This window comes from Phyllobates terribilis, unplaced genomic scaffold, assembly GCF_046119375.1.
Source record: "Phyllobates terribilis strain yellow unplaced genomic scaffold, ASM4611937v1 Scaffold_2__4_contigs__length_985480577, whole genome shotgun sequence".
NCBI classification, from domain to species: domain Eukaryota; kingdom Metazoa; phylum Chordata; class Amphibia; order Anura; family Dendrobatidae; genus Phyllobates; species Phyllobates terribilis.
The window spans coordinates 217,121,808-217,149,310 of NW_027362762.1; the positions used below are offsets into that span (position 1 = coordinate 217,121,808).

The following is a 27,503-nucleotide window of genomic DNA, read 5'->3' on the forward strand; positions in this document are numbered from 1 at the left end:
CATTTTGTGTCATGATCCTTGATAAACGCCATTATAGCAGAACATGTCATTGTTCATTGGTGGAAATTGTTGGCATCGTTTGAATTGTGCAATACATTGGAAATCATATGAGAACACTATTAAATTATGATTTGCATTACATGTAGTGATCTATATTCATCTTATCTCATAGTAATTATGATGTTTTGGTGTTTGAAGGTTACCGAATGAGACTAGGCTCAAGCACAGATAAAAAGGACTCTGGTCGCTTGCACGTAGATTTTGCCCAAGCAAGAGATGATTTCTATGAATGGGAATGCAAACAGAGAATGCTCGCAAGGGAAGAGCGTCATCGGCGCAAATTAGAAGTAGACGAACTACGGCCTCCATCACCCCCAGCCATCATGCATTATTCCGAACATGAAGCCACAGTGCTGACCGAAAAGCTTAAAGGTAAGTGCTTACTTGTCCGTCGGCCGCACCTCAGCTCACAGTTATGAGGACGGGGCATGGAATAGGTAACATTTATGCATTTGTGTTGCATTCTGGTCATATGTTTAGGGGTTTATCATTAAAGAGGACCTGCTGTAACCTGTCTGTTTCACTAAATACTTGCAATCTCCATGAAATGCAATGCAACGTCACATTGTGCAGTTATATGTTATTTCTCCTGAATATTATGAATAAATTGAAATTTGGGTGTTACACTTAACGAAGGGACACGTCTCTACAGTTTGACATGGCACTGATAGGACAATGGAAGACGATGCAGGGACATCCCCCAATAGGGTGCAAACTAAAAAAATGGGATTATTAAAGTTTTGTCAGCCAAAAATAAAAAATATATTGGACATAATTTTATGGTGGATGAACACTATACTTGGAAAGAGGTAATTAATGAAATGGTTAACTGGTTGTGGAATATGTGAACTTTTAACATTTCCTCATAGAAACTAATTGTAGGAGAACTTACATGCTTAAATGTTTTGCCGTTTTCCCTTCTGACTTTGCTTGGTTTTCCTTTTGAAACCTGTTGTATTTTATGTAACAATGATGGGAATTAAGCCCCCCATACACTTTAGATAGCTGTTACCCGAATGATAATTCGGACGATCGTTCTTCTGGCAGCTATATCTCACCCAACTATCCTATACGCAGTAACTCTCTCTCTGTCGAGTGCTCATGTGTTCTGTATGAGAAAGCCTATTCTTGCTGGTCAGTGGTCCCCATATACTGTCGACCAAACCCATCAATATTGGCAGTCTTCAGTCTTTGCTACCCATGTTCACAGATGGGGATGATACAGTTTTTAATCTGCATTCTTCAGGAAGAAAATCTCCAGTGTATTATAAAAACAGCTAAAGGCATGAGTATTTGCCAAATCTTATCCAACACTGCAGAAATTTACCCGAATTACGGAATTTTATTTTATGTTGCAAGTCAGCTTTCGATTTGTTGTAGGTTTTCCCAGTTGAGTTCAGTGGGAAACTCATTCCACAACAAATTTTCAGCATCCCTATGCAAAAATATCTTTAAAAGTTTTAACAATCCAATATTCTTATATTACACATGTAAGAGATGTGGCATCCCTTCTGCAAAATATTCTTAAATATGGGTGACCTGTTAGTTAAATACATCTTACGTAGCAGTAGTGCAGCTGCCAAAGTAACATTTAAGATAACCAGGGTCTGTACAGAAGGAAAAGAAGCTTTTCTTTCAGCTTTGGGTCTAAAACACTGAATAAGGCCTCAACGTTGGCGTCTGGAAGAGTGAAGGCAGGACTCATACTCCAGATGTCCTCCAATGGGTACGGTAATTGGGAAAGCTCAATATGAGGATAATGAGCTTTTTTCCCACAATACTCCTAGTCTGGGAAAGGACAACTTGTCAGAGTCTATCGTCACCATTATGAATGGTGTGACCTGTATTTTGTTTAGAGGTGCTGGGTGCAAAGCTAAGAGCCTCTGTTAATGAGGGCCACTCCGATGTTTAGTTAGTGGCCATACGGCCGGGGATATATTTTTGCATGTTCATGTTATGTTCTTATGTAGTTGCAGAACTGGATTGTTGTGTTTAAAGGTAATGAGAAAGCTGGTAGAGGTCAGTTTTATACCTTATCCACTGTGTTGGCTTGGAAATTCTTCATATGCCAATCATCTATCCCAGAAGAAGGCGATGCTGAGCTCCACAATATTCAATCCCCTATTGCAAGGTGGATCCAGCTGAATAGAGATGGGAGAATTGATTTGCAGGCCTGTGAATCTCATTACCTCCCAGCATTCCTGGCTTTTCTTTTGACTAACTGGGCTGACGCGACTTTGTCATTGCAGCATGACGCGCACACAACTTTGTACCAGCCAGCTAATCAAAATAAGAGCTAAAGAGATTTGTTGGACTCCCATCCAGCTGTCACAAATTACTGACCTGGCCGATGGTCTAGAGACCTGCAAATCTAGTCTCCCATCTCTACAGCTGTCTGTTTTATTATTTGTGGTGAACTCATAAAGAGTTTCTTCTCTGAAAGAGTTCAAACCTTAAAAGGCACCATTACCTGCCCCCTTACTTAGTATGCCCGGAAAGTACAATTTAAATACTGTCAAGCTTACTTGGTAAGGGCACTGAAGCTTGAAATATAATTTGTGTACATGGACTTAGATGTTCCATCTCAGCAATTAGCACCGAATTTTTCAGCTCTTCCCTGGAGAAGGACCAAAGCCGTCCTCTTTTATAGTTCCAGTTTTCTAAAGTATTAGGTATGAGAAGTTCTTTCCTTGCCCTCAGCATCTCTTGACTTGCTCGTTCCCTTGCGTTTTTCATTTGGCAAGAGATGTGCATGAGTCACAAAGTACATTTCGCAAATAATAATAACTACTTTTAGTCCTGATAATCTCAGTTGACTGGGCAGCTTTCTTTAATCTTCACCATTCTGCAGGGAAGCCCTAAGAACTTTTTAAGGTTATCTGAGTAACATCATGTTCTTCAGTGGCCTACATATACAAATGTTTAAACACAGATTAAATGCATTTACAATTTAGTCTGCAAGAATTATTACTGTAAGACGTATTTTAGATTTGAATATATCCCCTGCAAGGATAAAGGTTTTTCTTAACGCAGCAGATCATTTGTTAGTATCTCATCGATACCGGTTTTCTAGTGAAATGTTTACCATCACTCATTGGGGGTATATTCAGCATACGTTTTAAAAGGGGAAATGGATTGGTGCCTCATAAAAACACAATGCTCCTGTGCAGACTCAGAAATTCATGATGAGAACTTTCATCAACCAATTGTAATGAGCACACTGTGATCAGAAGAGGGGGGATAGTTTTTCTTCCTATTGATTCTCCATACAGTCAGGAGTCTTGTTTCACAGTTGGGATTATTCCTGTATCGTAGAACAATTTGTACATCTAATAAAAATTTCAATCTATATAATAGTCTAAAACGACTTTCACAGTAGGTTTCAGAGCTGAAGTCTTCCAACACCACATGCTAAGACCACGATTGTACAGAACTCGCTAAGTTATCACAAAATGTCAATGTCTCAATAACTTGTCATGTGGCCTTGAGCATCAACTACAGCTTAACAACGAGGTCTCATGCTGTTCACAAGTCGAGTTATTATCTGCTGAGGCATGGCATCCCACTCTTCTTGAAGGGCGGTCCTCAGGTTCATTGAGGTTCTGGGGTACAGAGTTACGAGCCTCAACATGACGACTGATCTGATCCTATAGGGTTTCTATGGGATTCAGGTCTGGAGAAAGTGCAGGGCACTTAATTTGAGGTACCCCAGTCTTCAGCAGCCATTCCCTAATGATTATGTTATTCAAGTAGTGGGGGCTTGTCACTGTACCATTCACAAAGTGTAGGGCACTTCTGTAATAACTTGACACACCTGCCCACACTGTAACACCACCACCAAAGGCTCGTCTGGTGACAACAGTGGCTGCTGCGTAACGCGCTCCTTGATATCTCCAACATCGTTGGCTGCCATCTTTTCTGCTCAGCATGAATCGACTTTAATCAGTGAACATCACTGAGGCCCTCTGGTCCCTCGTCCAGCTTAGATGCTCCCTGGCCCTTGCAAGACGATGACGCCTGTACCTGGTGGTGTGGTCAGGTTGGCGTGGTAGACTATCTAGTCTTCCACGCAAACCACGCTGATGTAAACAGTTTTGAATGGTCTAACGTGCTTCTCCCCTCCTTAAAATGTGCATAGAATTATTTGGCATTCATCATCCGGTTCCGAAGGGCATTGTTCACAATGAAAGTGGTCATCAGTGTGGGATGTGGTCAAAGGATGTCCACTTCTCTGCCTTTCTGTGACTCTTCCAGTCTCTCTGTATCTCTGTTGCAACCTGATGACACTCTCTGACATTCTAAGCTCAGTGGCCACTTCCGGCTAAGAACATCCTGCTTGAAACCTCGAGGTGTTGTACTGTTGATCAATTGTTAAGTGTATTCTTGGTCTCATGATGTCAAAATGTGAACAGCATGATGAGGAGGACTGTTTAATACCAATTCAAATTGAACCCCTAAAGTTATTGGCCGAATCATGGATCAAACACCTGTTTTGAATTTTGCCCTTGTTAGAGAATAGCAAGTTGTGCAAAAAGTACTGAAACATTGAACAATTAACCCTAGAACGCATACCTGGGGCCTCGCAGGCCTGCCCTGTTAATTGTTTTCTATTTTCTGCAAGATTACTTTAGTTAGAATTTTGAAACTCTAGGTATTCCTCAGGTATATAGTTGTTTGTCATTTTTGTTTGAGTTATTCCATGTTATTTGCACACGGGCCTAAAAGGTCCCAGGTATATGAAAGTGTAGATTTTTATGGTCATGCGTTCTAGGGTTAAACATGTGCATTCAGAAGTTTACAGAAGGTTACATTAAAAGGGTTGAGAGTTGTCCGGTACTTTTTTTTAAGTTACCCAATGTATTCAGCATGTGGGCATAAGTATCTCTGTAAATACCTTGTGGTGCCTTTTCTGCCTGTGAGCGGCGCTATCACTGGCCGCTCACAGGCCTCACGTAACCCCCGGCTGCAGCCGGCTCTGACATCCACTGACGTTACGACAAGTCCAGGCTGCAGCCGGGGGTCCCTCTTCCGCGTTCCACGGTGGCTGCTGGGTTGTGGGCTGGGTTATTCCCCTGCATCACACCCGGCAACCACCGGGCGTTCTCCCTCTCCCCATTCATTGGGAAAGCGCACAGTGGATGCTGGGTGTGGCGCAGGGAATAACCTCGCCCACAACCCAGCAGCCACCGCGGGGACCCCAGCGCTGAGTCACACCTCACTTGTCGTGATGTCAACACGGGGTCACGTGATGCCTGTGAGCGGCCACCGATAGCGCCGCTCACAGGCATTATCAGCAACACAAGGTATTTACAAATATACTTATGCCCACATGCTGAATACATTGGGCAATTTAAAAAAAGTACCGGACAACTTCTTTAAGTTCACCTGAAAAGGTTAGAGTGCATTTTTGGATCATCCAGACATTGCACCTGAAAGCCAAATATCCCTAACTTTTTGTGAGTTGTGTGTATGTTTATATATACAATTGAAACCAGAAGTTTACATACACTATATAAAAAGACACATATGCATGTTTTTCTCATTATCTGGCATGAAATTAGAATAAGCCTTTCCCATTTTAGGTCAATTAGGATTACCATCATTTTTAATATTTGCCAAATGCCAGAATGATGAGGGAGAGAGAATGTTTTAAGGCATTTTTATTACTTACTATAAAGTCAGAAGTTTACATACACTATGATTTCTATGTCTTTAAACAACTCTGGACTGCTCATATGATGATGTCATGTGTTTGGAAGCTTCTGATAGGTTTTTTGGCAACAAATTAGATAATTTGAGACACACCTGTGGATGTATTTTAATGCACACCTGAAACACACTGCTTCTTTTTGTAGCATCATGGGAAAGTCTAAAGAAATCAGCCAAGATATCAGGAAGAGAACTGTGGGCTTGCACGAGTCTGGCTCATCCTTGGGTACAATTTCAAGATACCTGAAGGTGCGTCGTTCATCTGTACAAACAATTGTACGCAAGTACGAACAAGATGGGAATGTCCAGCCATCATACCGCTCAGGAAGGAGACGGGTTCGGTGTCCCAGAGGTGAACGTGCTTTGGTCCGACTTGTGCACATCAACCCAAAGACAAATGCGAAAACCTCGTGAAGATGATGGCGGAAGCTGGTAAGATTGTGTCAATAACCAGTGAAACGAGAACTGTATCAACATGGGCTGAAAGGCCACTCTGCCAGGAAGAAGCCATTACTCCAAAAGAAACATAAAAAAGCCAGATTAATGTTTGCAAATGCACACAGGAACAAATACCTTCATTTTTGGAGACATGTCCTGTGGTCTGATGAAAGTAAAATTGAACGTTTTGGGCACAATGTCCATTGTTACGTTTGGAGGAAAAAGGCCGAAGCTTGGAAGCCTAAGAACACCATCCCAACTGTGAAACACGGGGGTGGCAGCATCATGTTGTGGGGTTGTTTTGCTGCAGGAGGGACTGATGCACTTCCAAAAAATAGATGGCATCATGAGAAAAGAAAATTATGTGGCAATACTTAAGCAACATCTCAAGACATCAGCCAGTAAGTTAAAACTTAGGCGGAAATGGGTCTTCCAAGTGGACAATGACCTGAAGCATACTGCCATAATGTAACAACGTGGCTTAAGGATAACAAAGTCAATATTTTGGAGTGGCCATCACAAAGCCCTGATCTCAATCCTATTGAAAATTTTTGGGCAAATCTGAATAGGCAGGTGCGAGCAAGGTGACGTACAAACCTGGATCAGTTACGCCTGCTTTGTTAGGAAGAATGGTCCCAAATTCCGACCAACTATTGTGAGAAGCTTGTGGAAGGATATCCCAAACGTTTGACCCAAGTCATTCAGTTTAAGGGCATGCTACCAAATACTAATGAAATGTATGTAAACTTTTGACTTTGCAGTAAGTAATAAAAATGCAAATGCAATAAAAATTGTTAGTACCCCTCGTTTAATGAAAGAAAAACCCACAATGATCACAGAAATAACTTGAATCTGACAGAAGTAATAATAAATTAAAAATCTATGAAAATGAACAAATGAAATTAAGTCATTGCTTTTCAACCCTGCTTCCACAGAATTTGTTAAAAAATTAAGCTCATGAAGTAGGCCTGGACAGAAATGATGGTACCCCTGAAAATAATGTGACAAAAGGGACATGTTAAATGAAGTTGTGTCCACTAATTAGTATCACAGGTGTCTACAATCTTGTAATCAGTCAGTGGGCCTGTATATAGGGCTACAGATACTCACTGTGCTGTTTGGTGACATGGTGTGTACCACACTCAACATGGACCAGAGGAAGCAAAGGAAAGAATTGTCTCATGAGATTAGAAAGAAAATTATAGACAAGCATGTTAAAGGTAAAGGTTATAAGACCATCTCCAAGCAGCTTGATGTTCCTGTGACTACAGTTGCACATATTATTCAGAAATTTAAGATCCATGGAACTGTAGCCAACCTCCCTGGACGTGGCCGCAGGAGGAAAATTGATGACAAATCAAAGAGACTGATAATACGAATGATAACAAAAGAGCCCAGGATATCTTCTAAAGAGATTAAAGGTGAACTTCAACCTCAAGGAACATCAGTGTCAGATCGCACCATCCGTTGTTGTTTGATCCATAGTGGACTTCATGGGAGACGACCAAGGATAACACCATTGTTGAAAAAAACCATAACAAAGCCAGACTGGAATTTGCTAAACTACATGTTGACAAGCCACAAAGCTTCTGGGAGAATGTCCTATGGACTGATGAGACAAAAATGGAAGTTTTTAGCAAGGCACATCAGCTCTATGTTCACAGACGGAAAAATGAGGCATATCAAGAAAAGAACACTGTCCCTACTGTGAAACATGGAGGAGGCTTTATTCTGTTGTGGGGCTGCTTTGCTGCATCTGGCACAGGTTGTCTTCAATCTGTGCAGGGTACAATGAAATCTCAAGACTATCAAGGGATTCTAGAGAGAAATGTGCTGCCCAGTGTCAGAAAGCTTGGTCTCAGTCGCAGGTCATGGGTCTTGTAACAGGATAATGACCCAAAACACACAGCTAAAAACACCCGAGAATGGATAAGAGGAAAACATTGGAGTATTCTGAAGCGGCCTTCTATGAGCCCTGACCTAAATCCTATTGAGCATCTTTGGAAAGAGCTGAAACATGCCGTCTGGAAAAGGCAACCTTCAAACACGAGACAACTACAGCAGTTTGCTCATGAGGAGTGGGACAAAATACCTGTCGAGAGGTGCAGAAGTCTCATTGACAGTTACAGGAATCGTTAGATTGCAGTGATTGCCTCAAAAGGTTGTTCAACAAAATATTAAGTTAAGAAGAACCATCATTTCTGTCCAGGCCTATTTCATGAGGTTAATTTTTTTTAAAATTCTGTGGAAGCAGGGTTGAAAAGCAATGTCTGACTTTCATTTGTTCATTTTCAAAGATTTTGAATTTATTATTATTGTTGTCAGATTCAAGTTATTTCTGTGACCATTGTGGGTTTTTCTTTCATTAAACGAGGGGTACCAACAATTTTGACCACGTGTGTGTGTGTGTGTATATATATAGATAGATATGTCAAAAAAACTGACCAGCACATCCCAAATGTGAACAGGTGCAAGCTGCAGAAACTGCATAAGATATATAAAAAGAAAGCGCAGCAGCACTCCATTATGGCCAAGATACATAAAGACAATAAAACCATTTAATTTAAACTGTGTTATTACTCAATAAGCTTTACTTACAAAAAATGGAGGTTCTTAGCGCATAAATTGGCCAATTCATGTGTGCCCATCAACCGCTGCAAGGTGACCTCCCATCTGATGGGTACTACTCTGCCTACATGCCTCTCTTAGGCTACAAGCCTATAACTCTGGACAGAACATGTCACTTCTGGGCTAAAACACCTACAATTTAAATGGGCTGGTAGAATAGAATATACATCACCTGCTGGTTAAATGGGGGGAGTGCAAGGTCAAACAGGAGGCAGTTCCCACCTCCTATAGTAAAATGTCAAAAAAAAAGTAAAGCTTATTGAGTAATAACACAGTTTAAATTAAATGGTTTTATTGTCTTTATGTATCTTGGCCATAATGGAGTGCTGCTGCGCTTTCTTTTTATATATCTTATGCAGTTTCTGCAGCTTGCACCTGTTCACATTTGGGATGTGCTGGTCAGTTTTTTTGACATATTACTATAGGAGGTGGGAAATGCCTCCTGTTTGACCTTGCACTCCCCCCATTTAACCAGCAGGTGATGTATATTCTATTCTACCAGCCCATTTAAATTGTAGGTGTTTTAGCCCAGAAGTGACATGTTCTGTCCAGAGTTATAGGCTTGTAGCCCAAGAGAGGCATGTAGGCAGAGTAGTACCCATCAAATGGGAGGTCACCTTGCAGCGGTTGATGCGCACACATGAATTGGCCAATTTATGCGCTAAGAACCTCCATTTTTTGTAAGTAAAGCTTATTGAGTAATAACACAGTTTAAATTAAATGGTTTTATTGTCTTTATGTATCTTGGCCATAATGGAGTGCTGCTGCGCTTTCTTTTTATATATAGATAGATAGATGTATATTATATATATATATATATATATATATATATATATATATATATATATATATATAACTTTACACAGATCAGTACTGAGATATGGATATGTCTGCAAAACGTATATATTTGGATAACATTTGAGTGGCCCTCACATTTCATGCCCGTGCTATAAAGACTACCTTCTTAATTCTCCCTTATGTCCCCATTTTCCCAGGTCATTCATTTGACAATATTGTCATCAGAAATGTTAACGTTACATTGCTTGTCTTCATGTAATTGAGATTCCTACTTCCCCTAGTTTAAGAAGGTTAGTGACTCCCAAAAGGATGCTTTTGCTGGATTTTATCGCTCAAGGAAATTTAAAGAAGGGTTGTCTTCTAGTTTAGGTTGAATTAATTAGAAGTCCCGTGTATGTGCCAGATAATGTCACAGCTTTCAGATTTACATTAGAAGTGTATTGTTTCAGGCATTCAGTTCTCAAGCAGTGCCATGATAAGAAAAGAGAGAAATAAATATTTTTATCTCTATCAAAAAGTAACAGTCCATTCTGAAGGGCATTCTAAGAACAAACTGCAAATATGTTTTTCATGTGTATCAAACTGTAACGTTTCATCCCATCTTTCTTGTAAAACTGTCTATACATGTTTAATTCATTTTATTCTTTGGCAATTTTTTTCAGTAGAAGTAGAGTGTAAGAAATTCTCATGTCTTGTTTGTCACCAAAAATGCAGGAATAAAATATGCTTGTTAATTGAAACTATTCTCTTTCGGAGTTTTTTTTCACCCTTTTTAAAAGGAATGTTACCAGGTTTTTGCTGTATAATCTGAGAGCACATCTAAACTGCAGTTTTGACAAAATCACTGTTTTCTTTGCTGCAGATCTACCAGTTCTCTGAATGCTGTGCTATGTGTAACACACCCCACACTGTGCATAGGCAAAAAGCTGCCAATAAGTGGTGAGGGCAACGTTATACAGAGGTCATAAATATGGAGGATAACATGGCAGCAGGTTTACTAGTCCTCTAGTGATAATCTCCTGCTGGTAAAATGGTAATTTTATCAAAACTCTAGCAAGCAACCCAAAAAGTGCTACGTTGCTGGAATCAGGGTCTCCTTCTCTTCATTACTCTGCTCTCAGAGTAGGTGGTAAAAACCTGGTGACAGATTCCGTTTAGCAATAAAGCAATGTATGGAAAAAGATGCACAGCTTTCAGAAAACATTTGGGGGATCTTTCCCATGCATCACAAAAGACAAATTTTGGTCCTTGAAGTTAGTCATCTAATATATATAATCGTCTTATCCCGTCTGTCTGTCCTTCTATCCAGGAAATCCCACATCGCTGATTGGTCCGGCCGCGGCCAATCAGCGACGCGGGATTTCAGAAAAAGATGGCGGCGGAGGTCAGCAGCGATGCAGCAGGGAGTTGATCGGCGCTTGCAACAGAAGTACCCCGACCAGCGGCGCCGCTGACCTCCATGCGGCTACCGTCGGGAGATCAGCGGCTAGGGCTGCTGATCTCCCGACGGCAAGTGTGAAGGGAGGACCGGGAGCGGCGCCGCCGGTCGGGATACTTCTGCTGCGAGCAGCCGGTCATCTCCCGACTGCTCGCAGTGGAAGTACCCACACAGGCAGCTCCGCTCCCCGGTCCTCACTAATACGATATTGGCGCCAAATATAAACACCGCTCTGCTGATTGGTCGCGACCATTCAGCGATTTTTGCGCCAAATTTAAACACGCTCTCCGGTCCTCACTAACACGGTTCGCTGATTGGTCGCGGCCGCAGCCCGCTTTTCTCCCGACGGCAAGTGTGAAGGGAGGACCGGGGAGTGGCGCCGCCTATCGGGATACTTCTGCTGCGAGCAGCCAGTTATCTCCCGGAGGACGGGCATTTCATTAACTCAAAACTGCAAATACTGATTACACAAGAAACACAAGATGGATTTCTTCACCTCAGGTATCATATTAATCAGTGCAGCAGCCTCAACATGACTCTGCCTGCAGTTTACTTTGCAGGTTCTCTTTAATTCAGGAAAGTGACTCAAATGCTGAACAATGCAGGATGTACAAAAAAAAGTAAAAAAAAAAAGTTTGCAAAGTAGTGTTACTCACTACAGCCTTCACTTTGCCACTCCTTAAGTGTCCTCCTCTTGGTCCCACGGTGGTACTAGTCTCTAATTAAAATGTGAATATAAATAGTTTACATACGAAAGGCGCTTTGATTTGTAATCACACAAAAAACTTTACCTTCCCCATAGACCTGTTATGTATGTCACAAAAATAATACAAAAAACTTTACCTTCCCCATAGACCTGTTATGTATGTCACAAAAATAGATTATAGGTATATATATTTTTTCATTCTTAATGGTCTACAATTCTTACAATTTGTTGTCGACAGTATCTAGTGAATAGAAGGACAATTGATTCACTTTTTGGTCAAGAATCTGTGCGTTTCTTTCTTTTCCAGATGACAACAAATTCACAGAAGCCATTTCTGTTCTCCTAACGTGGATAGAGAGAGGAGAGGTGAATCGGAGAACGGCAAACCAGTTCTACTCCATGGTCCAGTCCGCAAACAGTCATGTTCGACGATTGATGAATGAGAAGGCAACACATGAGGACAAAATGGAAGAGGCCAAGGAAATCTATAAAACGGAGCTCCTTGGAATTCTTACTCAATGTAAGTACCTTATTTGTTTCTTCTCTAAATTTTGGGGTAAGTAATTGTAATTAACTTGGGCCCACGTCAAGATGGACGACTGATTTAAGGTAAGTCATGTTTTTGTAAGAGTCTTAATCAAGTGACATTCAAATGATGTACATTACTTTCACAAAACTTCTTGTTATAACATCCAAAACAGCTCAAGTACTTGTTAGAAGCACCCATTTATAGGGACAGGTTCTACATAGGTTTCATTGTCCTCTTCTATATATCACTATTGTTATAAAGGAGCGATTCAAGTATCCGAGTAGGTGCTTTCCACACTCATGCCAGCAAAATCAGATGTTATAGAACATCAGGAAAAAGCTTTTAACTTTGCATCCTAAAAGTGAAAGCAGGGTGAAATAGATTGGTAACTAGGTTGTTAGATTTTTGTTTCTACACTGAAAATTAAAAACAATTCATGTACATAAAAGCTTACCATTGCTTTTGGTATGGATTTTTTTCCCTGTGAATTTTAGTAATTGTTTGCGTGCTGTCTCTCAAACAGGTAAAGATCTTATGAACTACATTCACATGGCCTTGAATGTTCTAATAGCAGAGTTTTAATTTCCCAGCTGACGTTAGATCAATATAATAATGCTGTGAATGCAATTTCTGGAACAAGCTTTTAGATGCTCTGCTTTTACATTAATAAGACTAAAAAGCATCTGACTGGCGGTATAAAGTAGTTTGAGGGTTCTATTGATTTATAAGTCTCTCTCTGAAGTAGACGATATATATCACATTGCAGTATCGCTCTGTAGAAAATTAGCTTATGCATTAGAACAAATTAGGCTTGGCTTCTTCAGATCGTGGCACAGTATCGTATTAGGTCTCTTAGTTTTATGCAATAAAGTTGGTTTGAACTTTTTGGCTGTTGGATGTGTGACCATTAAACACTATGACTTGAGTCGTAGTGAGAGTACATTTACAGACTCATTTTTAGAGAGTACACTGAGAGCATGAGATGGAAAGATACTATCTAAAAAGTTCCCAACATGTGCAAATAGTGTAAACGCCACATAAAAATCCCCCCATAAAACTATAGGGGTCTAAGTGAACCGTTATGTTATATCTTCCTGAAATCTGTAGGTGTTATTGCAAAGTACAGCAGGCTTTTAATGGTATAACAATAGCATAAATGGCCAGGAAACGGATTTGGCTTCATCCCAGTAATTTGAGGACTGTGGGAAATAGGCATAAAATATTCCAGCTGGACACTTCATGCAAATACACCATTGTCTTGGGATGTCTACAAATCCTTGTTCAGCTATTATAACTTTATTATGTTTTCCTAGAGATTTTAAAAGTGGTTGTAAAAGTTTAGGGCATTCAGCATTATGAGGCGAGTTTCTCGGGAGCACTTATAAGCTGTATAGAGACATGTGAGCATCTATGAATTCCTTCATTGCACTGTGCAGCAGGGGGTAGCACAATGGCTCAGTGGTTAGCACTGTAGTCTTCAGGGCTGTGGAGTAAGCCAAAACTCCGACTCCTTAATTTCCATGATACAGATTCCAACTCCGACTCCCTCATACATGGCTCATGTTTAAGTGATAAATTTACTGTAGCACAGATTCATCTCAGCTAAAAGTCTAGACCCTTAGATCAGGAATAGGACAGACATTTATAGGACATTTCATAACTTTCCCAAGTTCTTATGAAAAAATATTCCCCACAAACTGCATTGAACTACTGAACCCAATTTATTATATATTGTCGGAGTCAGTCCATTTTATACCGACTCCACCAAAATGGGCTCCAACTCCACAGCCCTGGTAGCCTTGCAGCGCTGCGGTCTTGGTTTTAATCCGTTCACGTACATGCATGTACAATGCAAGATGGAAGTGAGTGTATGGCACGGGTTCACAGAGTGAGTCCGTCCCATACCCAGCAGATCATGGCTCTAACTATTGCAGATGGAGCGTAGCTCCACCAGAGATTGTTGACCTGTTAAATGTTAAACTCTGACAGCAACATTTAACATGCGCCGGCATGGGAGTGCATCATTCCATGTGCCCATTGGCACGCCCGTGAGGTGATCGCAGGTCGCTCATGGGTTTCTATGACAGCCTTGGGTCTGCTGAAGACCCCCGTGCTTATCATTATAGAGCGCCTTTGAAACACTGCCTATGGCAAGGCTTCAAAGGAGACTGTGATTTTTACTATATCCAGCGAAGCTGTGGCATCGCTATATATAGCACAAGCGATCAGACAATTGCAGCTTCAAGTCACCTTAGGGGACTAACAAAAACAGTGAAAAGTAAATAAATGTGTTTTAAAAAATATGAAAAAAAAACAAACAAAAGCATAAGTTCAAATTAAAAATAAAGGTAAAACATAAGTTTTTAAGTTTAAAGAAAAACATAAGTTTTTAGTTAATAATATAAAAGGCACGTGGTATCGCCGCCAGGGCCGGCGTCAGCACCCGGTGCACCCGGGCAAGTCCCAGGGCTCTGAGCCGGCGGGGGGGGCCCACTCACCGTCGGGCACCCCGGCGCGCCATGGGACCCGTGAGCGGTGTGGTGCCGGTGTCAGCGCCCTCTCCCCCCCACTTGCTCAGGTCCCCGGCACAATACTTGCCTCTCCCCGTGCCTCAGAAGCAGCTCCAGTCTCTTCCGCGGCTGCTGCACTGTGACGTGTCTGGTCAGAGGGTTCGGTGACATCTTTACACCGCGCTCTCTCCTGAGTCGTCACAATGCAGAGCGGGAAGACGCCAGCGTGGGTGAGGGGTCCGGAGCAGCGGCAGCAGGTGAGAAGTGAGGTGAGTATTTGATTTTTTTTTTATATGTATGGAGGCATGGGGCATTATATGGTGGGGGGAACAAGTGACATCCTGCATGGGGCATTATATGGAGTGGGGGAAACAAGTGACATCCTGCATGGGACATTATATGGGGGGAGAGGTGACATCTTGCATAGAGCATTATATGGGGGAGGTGACATCCTGCATGAGGCATTATATAGGGGGCAGAGGTGACATCCTGCATGGGGCATTATATGGGGGGCAGAGGTGACATCCTGCATGGGGCATTATATGGAGGGGAGAGGTGACATCCTGCATGGGGCATTATATGGGAGGGAGAGGTGACATCCTGCATGGGGCATTATATGGAGGGGAAGGTGACATCCTACATGGGGCATTATGTGAGGGGGAGAGGTGACATCCTGCATGGGGCATTATATGGGGGGGAGAGGTGACTTCCTGCATGGGGCATTATAAGGGGGTGGTGACATCCTGCATGGGGCATTATGTGGGAGCCAGTATTCTGTATGGAGCGTTATAAGGGGGCCAGTATCCTCTATGGAGCGTTATATGGGGACCAGTATCCTGTATGGAGCGTTATATGGGGACCAGTATCCTGTATGGAGTGTTATATGGGGATCAGTATCCTGTATGGAGCGTTATATGGGGACCAGTATTATGTATGGAGGACTATACTGTACGGTCTGCACTGTGCGTTGAGAGAATTCGCCGATTTCTGAGGTTTTGTAGAATTTACAATAGATATCACTGATGTAGTGTAAGAAGTGAAATCTTTGGCCTTGTACTATATATATATTTCTCTGCGGTATCTGTGCATCATGAATCGTGGTATGTGTTTAATGGGCCCATTGAGATTATTTCGCCGGGGCCCATAAAAACCTGGAGCTAGCCCTGATCGCCACCTTCAAAAAAGTCAGATCTATCACAATATAAAAATAATTAATCCAGTCAGTAAACACCATAAACAAAAAAAAAAAACAGCAAAATTTAAAAAATTTTTGATTGCTCCAATGCCACAAAAATGCTGTAACAAGTGATCAAAACGTCACATCTATCCCTAAATGATATAAATAAAATTGTCTTCTTGTCCTGCAAAAAAATAAGCCCTCAATAAGCTACCTTACTCTGGGTTCAATGTACCTTAGGGAGTCTGAGAAGTGAAGATAACAATTTGATTTTGGTGAGGTCGTCACAATGTTTTAGCTGTTCCAGTGTTTAGAAAATACCCATTTTGTTCTCTTCATGTCAATGGGTGACTCTCCTTTGAGGAGTAACAAGATACTGTCCTTACAAAATTCCTTTATGCCGCAGAGCCACAACTTTTTTTAGTTGGGTGACATAATTATCAGTGACCAACATATTCCCTTCTTCATGTCTACAGGTAGCAAGGCAGCGATAACAGCTCTTCAATGTGATCGGTACACTAAAAATGGCCATACACATTAGATAGAAGTAGATTGATAGTTGAACAGTCTTTGCATAAACAATCATCTGTTAGACTAGCGTCTTCTAGGGTCTTTTTATTTTTTTTTTAATTTTGCACTATTTTTAACTTGAGCAATTGTTCATGTAATATTCTTACTACAATGTATTAGATTTATTCTTCTTGCACATAAACTGGCACAGGGGCCTAGATGCAGCAATGATGTTACCTGCTGTCAATATTAGACTCTTTCAAGAAAGAGATATAATTGAGTTTTGGGAAGAACCATGGTAAAGTAAAAAAAATGTCATTCCCGCAAATTGTTCAAAATGCTGCCTAATCAGACTATAGCATATATTTTTCATAAGCTCTGTGATCAGTAAATGTTATTCTGATAAATCGTGACTGACAAAATCAGAGATACTATCAGCTCCTTGACTGGAGTAGTAGTTCCATAATTAAGCCAAAGGATGCTTTAACCAAATCTTACATGTTTGTTCTACGAAGAATCCTGATTAAAGGCAGAGAAATGATGCTGTGTAAAAATGACCCGAAACCATCAATCTCAAAGTCTGAGGAATTTGCATTAATGCCAGAATCAAATTATTCATCTCTCAGTTTGCCTTGTCTGTTCTGGAAAATAATATTTAGATATTTTGATCCTCGCCCTGGAGACAGGCTGTTCTGCTCATTCTGAATTGTACTTTGAGAAAAAAGGCATTTACTCTTCTGAAATAAACTGCCTCAGCTGGGTCATAAAAATAGATAAAGCCATATTGAGGGGTCACTAACAGACCATAGCATGGACTTATCGGTCTACAGGACAGGCCTAAAAGAGGGATTGCCTAGGCATACAATTTTAAGGACACATGATTATCAAATTGGTGGGAGTTCAAAACTAGGAACACCAACCAATCAGCTTTTATTGTGAACAGCACAGCTCTGTTTAATGTGTAGCATCCGCTGCCGGGTACTACAGTTCAGCTGTTCTTCCATTGCCAGGTGTTGGACCCCACCTATCTGATATTGATGACAAATTCTTAAGACAGGTCATCAATATTTTATGCCAGACAACACATGAGATAGAAGTAGGTTGAGTAATTGTTAAACATGTTCAGCTGGTAAATGATAAGTTAACGGCTATACATGGTCGATGGCACTGGGTGAAAGGCACACAATCTTTTTTGGGAATGTTCTGGGAACATTCTTGGCACATTCTTTAAGGAAAATATTGTTTGTGGGCTTGCGACTATCGATTAAAAATTTTGAGCTTGTCCAACTGCTTTTCAATCCATAACATGTCATTGCTTGGCTAAAACGATGGATTGCCTTTAAATTTCATCCATTAAATGATTATTTCAGTTGAAATTACCTGTTTTGATCAACTGTAGGCTGTGTATGGTCATCATTTTACTTTCCTGTGAAATAGATGCAAATCGCCAACTAGATTCTTTGCCAGTCATTCCTTCTTCCAGACCATAATTACAACGTGCTTCCCTTTTCTTAGATCTAAATTCCCTTCCCAAGACAAAGTATTTTATAGACAGCCCCTAGATCTGAGGGTGCGTGCCCTGACAGCCCTCCCCAAGCTACTGTACACACCTACTAATAAATTTGCCACAGAAGGAAAATGTTATTTGTACACTTTGTGCTTTTCTATTTGAACCTTTCAGCCCCAAATATTTTTTTTTAAATGGCATTAAGCTGAAAAATGAAAGTAGGTGATTTTGTATTTTTTGGGGAAATATATTTTTCAGGAGGATTTCTAGCTTACGTAAGCAATGGACATGAATAATGCCCCATCTGTCATTAAAAAAAAAATAAAAAATTTGGCAACTTGGTTTGCAATTTACTCAACCCGTACAAAAAAAAATCTCAATTATCAGAACCGTTGTCAACTAAACGGTGAGATAGCACTATAGATCACAAAGTATATAGGCCTATATTATACCCTATAAGCAAATTGTGGCCAATCCTGGTAACATTTTTGTGTATATAAGTCGAGGTCATCACTTGGTCTTTAATATGCTACAAATTGCTTTATACATGTATTAGGAGTTAAATGAAATATGTAAATTCAGACCGTTTCTGTTTTCCAGAAAGCTCTTAAGTATCTCTCCAGTAGAAGCTGATGGCTTGAACTGCATATGACATAGAAATAAATTACGGAAATACATCATGTTTCAGGGGTCAAACACTGCTAAATTATTTGCTGTGTTTTAATATCCTGCTTTGATAATGCTGTTAAGCAGTCTCCTAAACATGTCCTCTCTGGGAGGCAAATGATCATTTTGTGCCCATTAGATGATGGTTTACTGCTTGCAATTTCCCAGACAAGAGCCTCCTTTGAATACATGATTACCACCTTGCGTATACCTAGATCTCCAGCTCCCACCTAGCACAGCCTGTCTGTTGGGTGCAGCAAATGGAAATGAGGCAAATGAAACATCTGCATATGCACACAGTCCTTCAGAAGTGTTACAGCGAGATTCATTAGGTCCCTACCAGTCAGGAAATTGCTAATTGTCTATTCGGTTAAGTACTTAAACGTTAAAACATATTGGAAAGTTTAAATACCATTCACATTCAGAAAAATGGTCGTACGTGTTCCTGTGTTAATGAGAAATCTGTTCTGTGTACCAAGGACTTTTGCCGTCTGCTTCATGCAGCTGTTCTTTCTCGACAGCCCTGGAGGGAATTAACATACATGTCTGCTATCATGTAGGTCATCGTTCTGCAGTACTAGCCTCGAAGAAATATACACTGCTCAAAAAAATAAAGGGAACACTCAAATAACACATCCTAGATCTGAATGAATGAAATATTCTCATTGAATACTTTGTTCTGTACAAAGTTGAATGTGCGGGCAACAAAATCACACAAAAATCATCAATGGATATCAAATGTATTAACCAATGGAGGCCTGGATTTGGAGTCACCCCCAAAATTAAAGTGGAAAAACACACTACAGGCTGATCCAACTTTGATGTAATGTCCTTAAAACAAGTCAAAATGAGGCTCAGTATTGTGTGTGGCCTCCACATGCCTGTATGACCTCCCTACAACGCCTGGGCATGCTCCTGATGAGGTTGCGGATGGTCTCCTGTGAGATCTCCACCCAGACCTGGACTAAAGCATCCGCCAACTCCTGGACAGTCTGTGGTGCAACATGACGGTGGATGGAGCGAGACATGATGTCCCAGATGTGCTCAATCGGATTCAGGTCTGGGGAACGGGCGGGCCAGTCCATAGCTTCAATGCCTTCATCTTGCAGGAACTGCTGACACCCTCCAGCCACATGAGGTCTGGCATTGTCCTGCATTAGGAGGAACCCAGGGCCAACCGCACCAGCATATGGTCTCACAAGGGGTCTGAGGATCTCATCTCGGTACCTAATGGCAGTCAGGCTACCTCTGGAGAGCACATGGAGGGCTGTGCGGCCCTCCAAACAAATGCCACCCTACACCATTACTGACCCACTGCCAAACCGGTCATGCTAAAGGATGTTGCAGGCAGCATATCGCTGTCCACGGCGTCTCCAGACTCTGTCACATGTGCTCAGTGTGAACCTGCTTTCATCTGTGAAGAGAACAGGGTGCCAGTGGCGACTTTGCCAATTCTGGTGTTCTGTGGCAAATGCCAAGCGTCCTGCACGGTGTTGGGCTTTGAGCACAACCCCCATCTGTGGAGGTCGGGCACTCATACAACACCCATGGAGTCGGTTTCTAACCGTTTGAGCAGACACATGCACATTTGTGGCCTGCTGGAGGTCATTTTGCAGGGCTCTGGCAGTGATCCTCCTGTTCCTCCTTGCACAAAGGAAGAGGTAACGGTCCTGCTGTTGGGTTGTTGCCCTCCTATGGCTCCGTCCACATCTCCTGGTATCTGCTCCATGCTCTGGACACTGTGCCGACAGACACAGCTACCTTTCTTGCCACAGCTCGCACTGATGTGCCATCCTGGATGAACTGCACTACCTGAGCAACTTCCGTGGGTTGTACTGTAGACACCGCCTCATGCTACTATATCTATAGCGAACACCAATCATAAATGGGTAGTATAAATCACACCATGTGTGTAGATATAGGTATGATATGTACCTTTTATTAATTACTACCCTATATGGACTAAATGCGACTCCATCGCCAAATATAGAACTACCAGAGAAAAAAGCGAAGACCGAATCAACACTTCTATAGCAAAAAATGGTCAATATTTATTATGATACAAAGATCAGACATATACAAAGGTCAGTACAATATTATAAAAAAAGACAATAAAATCAATAACAGCCCTCTCTACATGTGACTCCACACAGGGACCCATAATATAGGTAATCCATGGCAGGCCCAGATCCTAAGTATTTAGTTTTATTATATCATATCTGCTATATATATATAACACACATAAGCATTAAAATGGATACTATATATGCTGATTACCCTCACTGCTGTATAGTGGAAACCAGTGGAAGTCATTTACCATATCACCCTCCTATTATCTACTATTATTGTCATGTGCGGTGCACTAGATGAATAGAGGGAACATAGATGTCCCCATTGTATGCTTACCGCAGCTCTCCAGTGTCCAAATGTAATCACCAGGGGGCAATAGCACTGTTAGGGGTCCATAATGGGGAGGCACATGTCGAGAGAGACGCCCCCATATATCTATAGCGGTGAGAGCAATGGCAAAATGAAAAAGTGACCAAAACAACAGCCAAAAAGGATGAGAACAGAGAAATGGTCTGTGGTCACCACCTGCAGAACCACTCCTTTATAGGGGGTGTCTTGCTAATTGCTGATCATTTCTACCAGTTGTCTGTTCCATTTGCACAACAGCAGGAGAAATTGATTGTCAATCAGTGTTGCTTCCTAAGTGGACAGTTTGATTTCACAGAAGTGTGATTGACTTGGAGTTATATTCTGTTGTTTAAGTGTTCCATTTGTTTTTTTGAGCAGTGTATATTTCTAGATTTTAGCCATAATAACTTTTACATTTAACTAAAAATAGAAGCCTTATGTCTAATTTTCTTTTTAAGCAATAAATCTTAACATACAGGTTTTTCTGGAACTTGCTTTTTTGTTGTAGCTATTAACACCCATGTACAAATTTATCAGCTCTGGACAGACACTATCTGTTCAAATCAGTCGTATTGCCCTTGGAATAAACAATCTTCCATACTGGGTAGAGAAGAAAAGATGCATCTGATGGATGTATGCAGACATGGAGAATATGTGTAATGTCAGTAGAAGTCCTGTTTACATAGCAAGATTTTTTGGTGGTCTGAGGACCCAACAGACACTTTCTATCAGTGGCATTTAAAATTACTAATTGTCAGCAAAAAATGTTTTGGTTTTTATTGTTATTTTTTTTGACAACCCAATCAATGTACATTGTCAATATTTTTTTTTTATTTCCCCAATATTCACATTGACTTATTATTACAATGTGTTGTAAACAAGCAGATTGTTACCATGGTTGACCAGTGTGAACAGGCCTTTACTGCTTAACCTGAGTAAACTGAAAAGTGTAGTCCACTACCAATAAATATCGCTAAAGAATGTTAGCATATAAATGTGTGATATGAGGGGTGAATAAAGTAACAATGGACATATCACATTACATACAGCAATAGCTTTATTCTGCCACATATTGCTTTATAAAAAAAAATTCATATAGATGAAAAAAACAATTCCCTATATCTTCTTTGTACTTAAATGGGTTCTACAGGTGAAAAAGAAATGTTTTTGAAAGTTTTATCACTAGGACACCATCTTTGACCTGACTAGCGGCCACATGCCAAGGCATCCGACTCCTCCCCCTCCTGTGATAAGCAGCTCACTGACCACAGACAATGTACATGGAGAGCCTGGTGTGGGCAGGGTTAGTTTTCTGAGCTCTGCTGCACTCAACATCTTAGGGCTCATTCAGACATCAGTGATTTTTCATCAGTGTTTGTATGCCAAAACCAGGGATGCCTCTTGGTGTCAATCTTTCATGTAGTTTTTCTCTGTATGTTCCACTCCTGGTTTTGGCATACAAACGCTGATAAAAAAATCACTGATGTCTGAATGAGCTCTAAAATCTCAGGTCTCTTTTCCTACTTTATGCTGCTCTCAGATGAGGTAGCACAAACCTGCTGGCAGATTCCCTCTAACAGTGGTGGTTTTGGCAATTTACCAACTTTAGGAAGATGAACCATATTTTCACCGTCTTTTGCTTTGATTTCATTGTATATTTGATGACCTTTACAAGCTCAAACTTATTCAGTTCTGTTGAAAAGTAGCCGATTTACTGGAGAGTACCGAGTGTTGCTTTCTTCCAAGGTGTTGTGCGCAAAACACCTGGAATCTAGATGAGTATATACCAATCTGTCTTCACCTAGCCATTGGTCTGAGACACAGCAGAACCCTCCTGTCCCTGTCCTCACTACACTACACCCATTATTGTCAAACTCACTTTTCAGTTTCAGGATCACACGAATGAACCTAATTTGTTGTAAGGCTGATAAATGCAGAGCGCTTGGAGTTACAAATTGATAACCTATAAATTTGATGCAGTTGAGGCTGTTGAGCCACAAAAGCTGCCATTACTTTGAAACTTGGACTTCACAGCAGCTGGGTAGTCTTCCTGTTACCTAAGCTAGGTCAGAAGGCATTGATTATATACTTGTCTTTTTTGGTTTATGCATCTTATTTTATTTTTTCATGCTTTTTTTATATTGTGCCAACAAAAAGCTACAGCTTCAGTATGAGCTTGGTTGAGCTTGAGGCTGTGTGTCCACTATGCGTTTTTTAAGCGTTTCCGCAGTGGCAATTCCGGAAAAATCCGTAGCACTACCAATTATTTTGCGGAATCGCAGCGTTTTCACTGCCATTGACTTGCATTGAATCGCTTAATATCCGCATGACTACATGTGCACATGCGGATATTCTGCGATTCAATGTGCGAATGGTACCTGGGTCTGGAGAAGAGGAGACTCTCCCCCAGACCCGGGTACCATAGTACCTGTAAAAAAAAAGATTTTAGAATAAAAAATAAACATTATACTTACCTTCTGATGGCACCCGGTCTCCTTAGCGATGCGTCCTGGCTCCCCAGCAGCTCGCAATGGTCTAAAAGGACCTTCCATGACGTCATTTAGTCATGTGACAGGTCACGTGACTGCTGACGTCGGCGGGCGCGTGACCTGTCACATGACTAAATGATGTCATAGAAGGTCCTTTTACACCACCGGGAAGACCGGAGAAGGAGACCGGGGGCCATCGGAAGGTGAGTATAATGTTTTTTTTTTTATTTTTTACTATTTTTATTCTTTTTTTAACTAACTTGGTCACACTATATAAAATCCATGCCGGTTGCATGGATTTATATAGTGTGACCAAGTTGTCAAGCACTTTTCCAAGTGATGCTAAAATCGCTTGGAAAGTACTTGACAACCCGCATGCGAAATCGCATGTGCAAAACACGTGACAAACGCTTGTGCAGGAAAAAATGTAATGTACAATCCGCATGTGTTTTTTCTGCCAGGGAGATGCTGAAACGTTCAGGAAAAATCCAGAGCATTTCTGCATCGTGGGCACATAGCCTGAAATGGGTTTATTACATTAGACATTAAAAAGTAGCACGTTTGTAACTTTGAGCCTGAGTGATGGAAAGCTTTAAATAACTAGGATAGCTCTAATTTTTAACACTGTTTTTAAGCGTTTTGTCAGGCAGAAATGTTGAAATTTATATTATAGTAGACATTCAAAATGTAGCACATTTCAGACACATTCTAGTTCAATGTCTGCAGAGAATTAAAGAAATATTTTTTCTAATGAGGGCAAATGCTGTCAATGTTATAATATGGAAAGTACTGATTAAATGAATGTCACTCCACTTGACTCTTATTAATTAATGAGACTTCCTTCTGTAACTAATTACTGTTTAGAAGATTTTGATGTGAAGTGTTTAAGTGTATGTAAATGAAAGTATTGGACGCTTGAGCGACACAGTATCAACAATAAGACCATGTAAGTACAAAAGACACATGACTTGGGTGACTATGGATGAAGTTTAGATGCTTGATCCATAGGACCCGCATGCGTCTTTATTTTGCCTTCTATGGAATGACCACAACATAAATTGCTTGTCTTGTTTGACTTCCTTGTTCACTGAAGTTGAGCAGATTGTGGCCGTTTTCAACGCTTCCTCCAGACAAAAAGCATGGGACCATTTCTCCAAAGCCCAGCGCAAGAATATTGACATTTGGCGGAAGCACTGTGAGGTGGGTGTCTTTGTTACCATTATATCCATCGCTTTCATCATTCACGAAGTGAACATTTCTGGGGTGAATGAGGAGTGTTTGGTTCAGTAGGAAATGAAGGTGGGTTTAAAGCATTTATTTAATGCTCTGCACATTATCATGACATGAGATGTATTTTTTTCTGTTGGGTGACAACCTGAAGACCCAGTTACTTAAACTTCTGTGGAGTACCAGGTTTGTGAGACCACCTTAAAACCTTTTTACTGTATGCCTGAGACCGGATGCTTATGCAAAAGTCAATAATGTTATGGTAAATTTCTGGATGATAACAATACAAACATATGCAGATTCTTAAAGGTGCAATCTCGCCTATTTTTATTACATTTTTTTAATTGAAATCGGTGATTAATTTTCTTTTTTTTTACAATAGAATATAAAAAAAATAAGCGACGTAGATGGTGTCTTTCATACACTAAAATCATCAATTTGTACTTTGCTAATACTAACACTATTGAGAGGCATCACATTATTATTAGCCCTGTATTGTGATGTACTAAAGAATAGTACATCACAATACAGAATGTTAATATTTTAATTTAGGAGCTTTTTTTGGTTACAATTTAATTGTGCCTCACCCCACACCCCATTGGTGAGTCTGCAACTTTTTATGCATGTTTGTTATGGTTATTACGTATCTTTTTCTCTCTAGTGTTTCATCTGCATATGTCTGTGAATGCATGTGGTTTAATTAGCCGTCACGTTAACAAATTTGAGTGTATTTCGTTATACGCTTTACTTTTTACGGTCACCCAGTTTCCATTTCTTGTTCAGCAACTGCTTTAACTTTGAACCCGAATTTTAACAAGTAAGTACGTCTTTTGATTTTGTTGAATTGTTTTTATATTTTAACTTTGATTTATTTTTATTTTTTTGTAACACACATAGAATTCAATTGTTTCTCTCTTCTTGAAGGATTTACTATCTCCAGTATGTGCCTTCACTTGAACATTGGGGTTCCTCCACAGCTCCTTTTGAATTGTCCCCGCACCATACCATAACAGACTAGGCATTGTGCAGGGAGCTATTAGTGTTCACATGATTTAGATTTGCAAAGGAAAGCTTCTGCAGTGAATGCCGAAAAACAACTAGTTGGTTTAAAATCTGCACTTGTGGATTTTGCTGCAGATCCGCAGGCTTGATTTCAGTTTTTAACATTGAAGTCAATAGGTGAAAATCCACAACAAATCCATGCTCAATCCACAACACAAGTTGAAGATGCCGCGGATTTAATAACGTGCACTCAACAGAAGGTCAATTTCTGCACAGAAAATGTCTTCAGCAAGTAGATAGAATTTGTTAAAATCTCATTCACCTGTCTTTGAAATTTCCCACTGCTGATTTGCTATAAAAAAAAAAATTCTGCAGTATTTCCATAATCTACGAATTCATCCTAATGGGACTGCTATGCAGTGTTCTGCGTGGCACTGTGAATGTCGGAGAACATTGGCCCCTTCATTCCCGTGATGGAAGGTTTCGTCGTCAGATCTACATTGTTCCTAGTAGTATTCACTTGCCCCAGATAATCTTAATATAGAATGAAATCACTTAGAGTTTTATCTATAGCAATACAAAAACAAATTGTCTTTCATGACTTGTATTGTGTATTTTAGACACTTTTTGACCTTTGTTTGACAAAGGAGCTTAGAGGAAAGGGTGAGTGGTCTAGCATTTGATCTCAATTAATAATAATGATCTCAATTGTCGCCTAATAGATGGTGTAAACTTAGACTAAGTAGTCTTGGCGCATATGGGTGTAACTATACATTCGTGTCAGTGTCTGCAAGTGAGGAGAGGGCTCAACGCTCCGGGGCCTGCTGAAGGCCCCTGTGACTACCATCTTGTAGCCACTGTAATATTATAATGTGTTGCAGCATATAGTTAATGTATGCTAACGAAAGTGAAAAATAAAGTAAAAAATAAAAAAATGTTTTAAAAATATAAAATAAAAATTGAATCACCCTCCCTTAAAATTATAGAAATTAAAAAATCAAATCTATTTGGTATCGCCATGCCCGCAAAGGTCCATGTATCAAAATATTATGTTAATTAACCTATACGCAAAGGTCCATGTATCAAAATATTATTTTAATTAACCTATACAGTAAACTCCGTAAGGAGAAGAAAAAAATTGAAACTCCAAAATTCCATTTTTTCGGTCACTTCTGTAAAAAATACAATAAAAAACAATCAAAATATCATATGTACATCAAAATTGTATCAATGAAAACATCAGCTCGCCACTCAAAAAAACGAGCTCAAACAAAGCCCTGACAGAAAAATAAAAATGTTACAGGATTTTTTTTTAATATATATACAAACTTATTGACCGTAATCGTATTGACCTGGACAATCATTGTTTTAAGTCGTTTTTACCATTCGATGAATGGCATAAGAACGAAACGCCAAAAAAAGCATGGCGGACTTTTTATGTTTCACCGTTTCATCCCATTTAGAACTCTTTTTCCTGTTCATCAGTACATTATGTGCTAAATTGAATGACGTCACTCAAAACTACAACTTGTGCCACATAAAAACAAACCCTTAAATCTCTGTGTTGACAGAAAAATAAAAAAGTTATGTCTCTTGGAATAGGGCAAGGAAAAACCGAAAAAGCAGGCCGGGAGCAAAGAGAATAAAATACTCCAGATTTATCATAGTGGTTCATGCTCTACCATTGCACC

At 40.4% G+C, this 27,503-nt stretch overlaps 1 protein-coding gene across 2 annotated transcripts in view; it reads left to right on the forward strand.

The window, feature by feature from the left end:
- Positions 1 to 27,503, forward strand: part of ENOX1 (ecto-NOX disulfide-thiol exchanger 1) — a 691,503-nt gene that overhangs the window by 548,148 nt on the left and 115,852 nt on the right. For both annotated transcript variants that reach the window (XM_073663900.1, XM_073663901.1), the window contains 3 exons: positions 199 to 432; positions 12,085 to 12,297; positions 24,677 to 24,783. In XM_073663900.1, the coding sequence (XP_073520001.1) occupies positions 199 to 432; positions 12,085 to 12,297; positions 24,677 to 24,783 (554 nt within the window). The remainder of the gene's footprint in view (positions 1 to 198; positions 433 to 12,084; positions 12,298 to 24,676; positions 24,784 to 27,503) is intronic.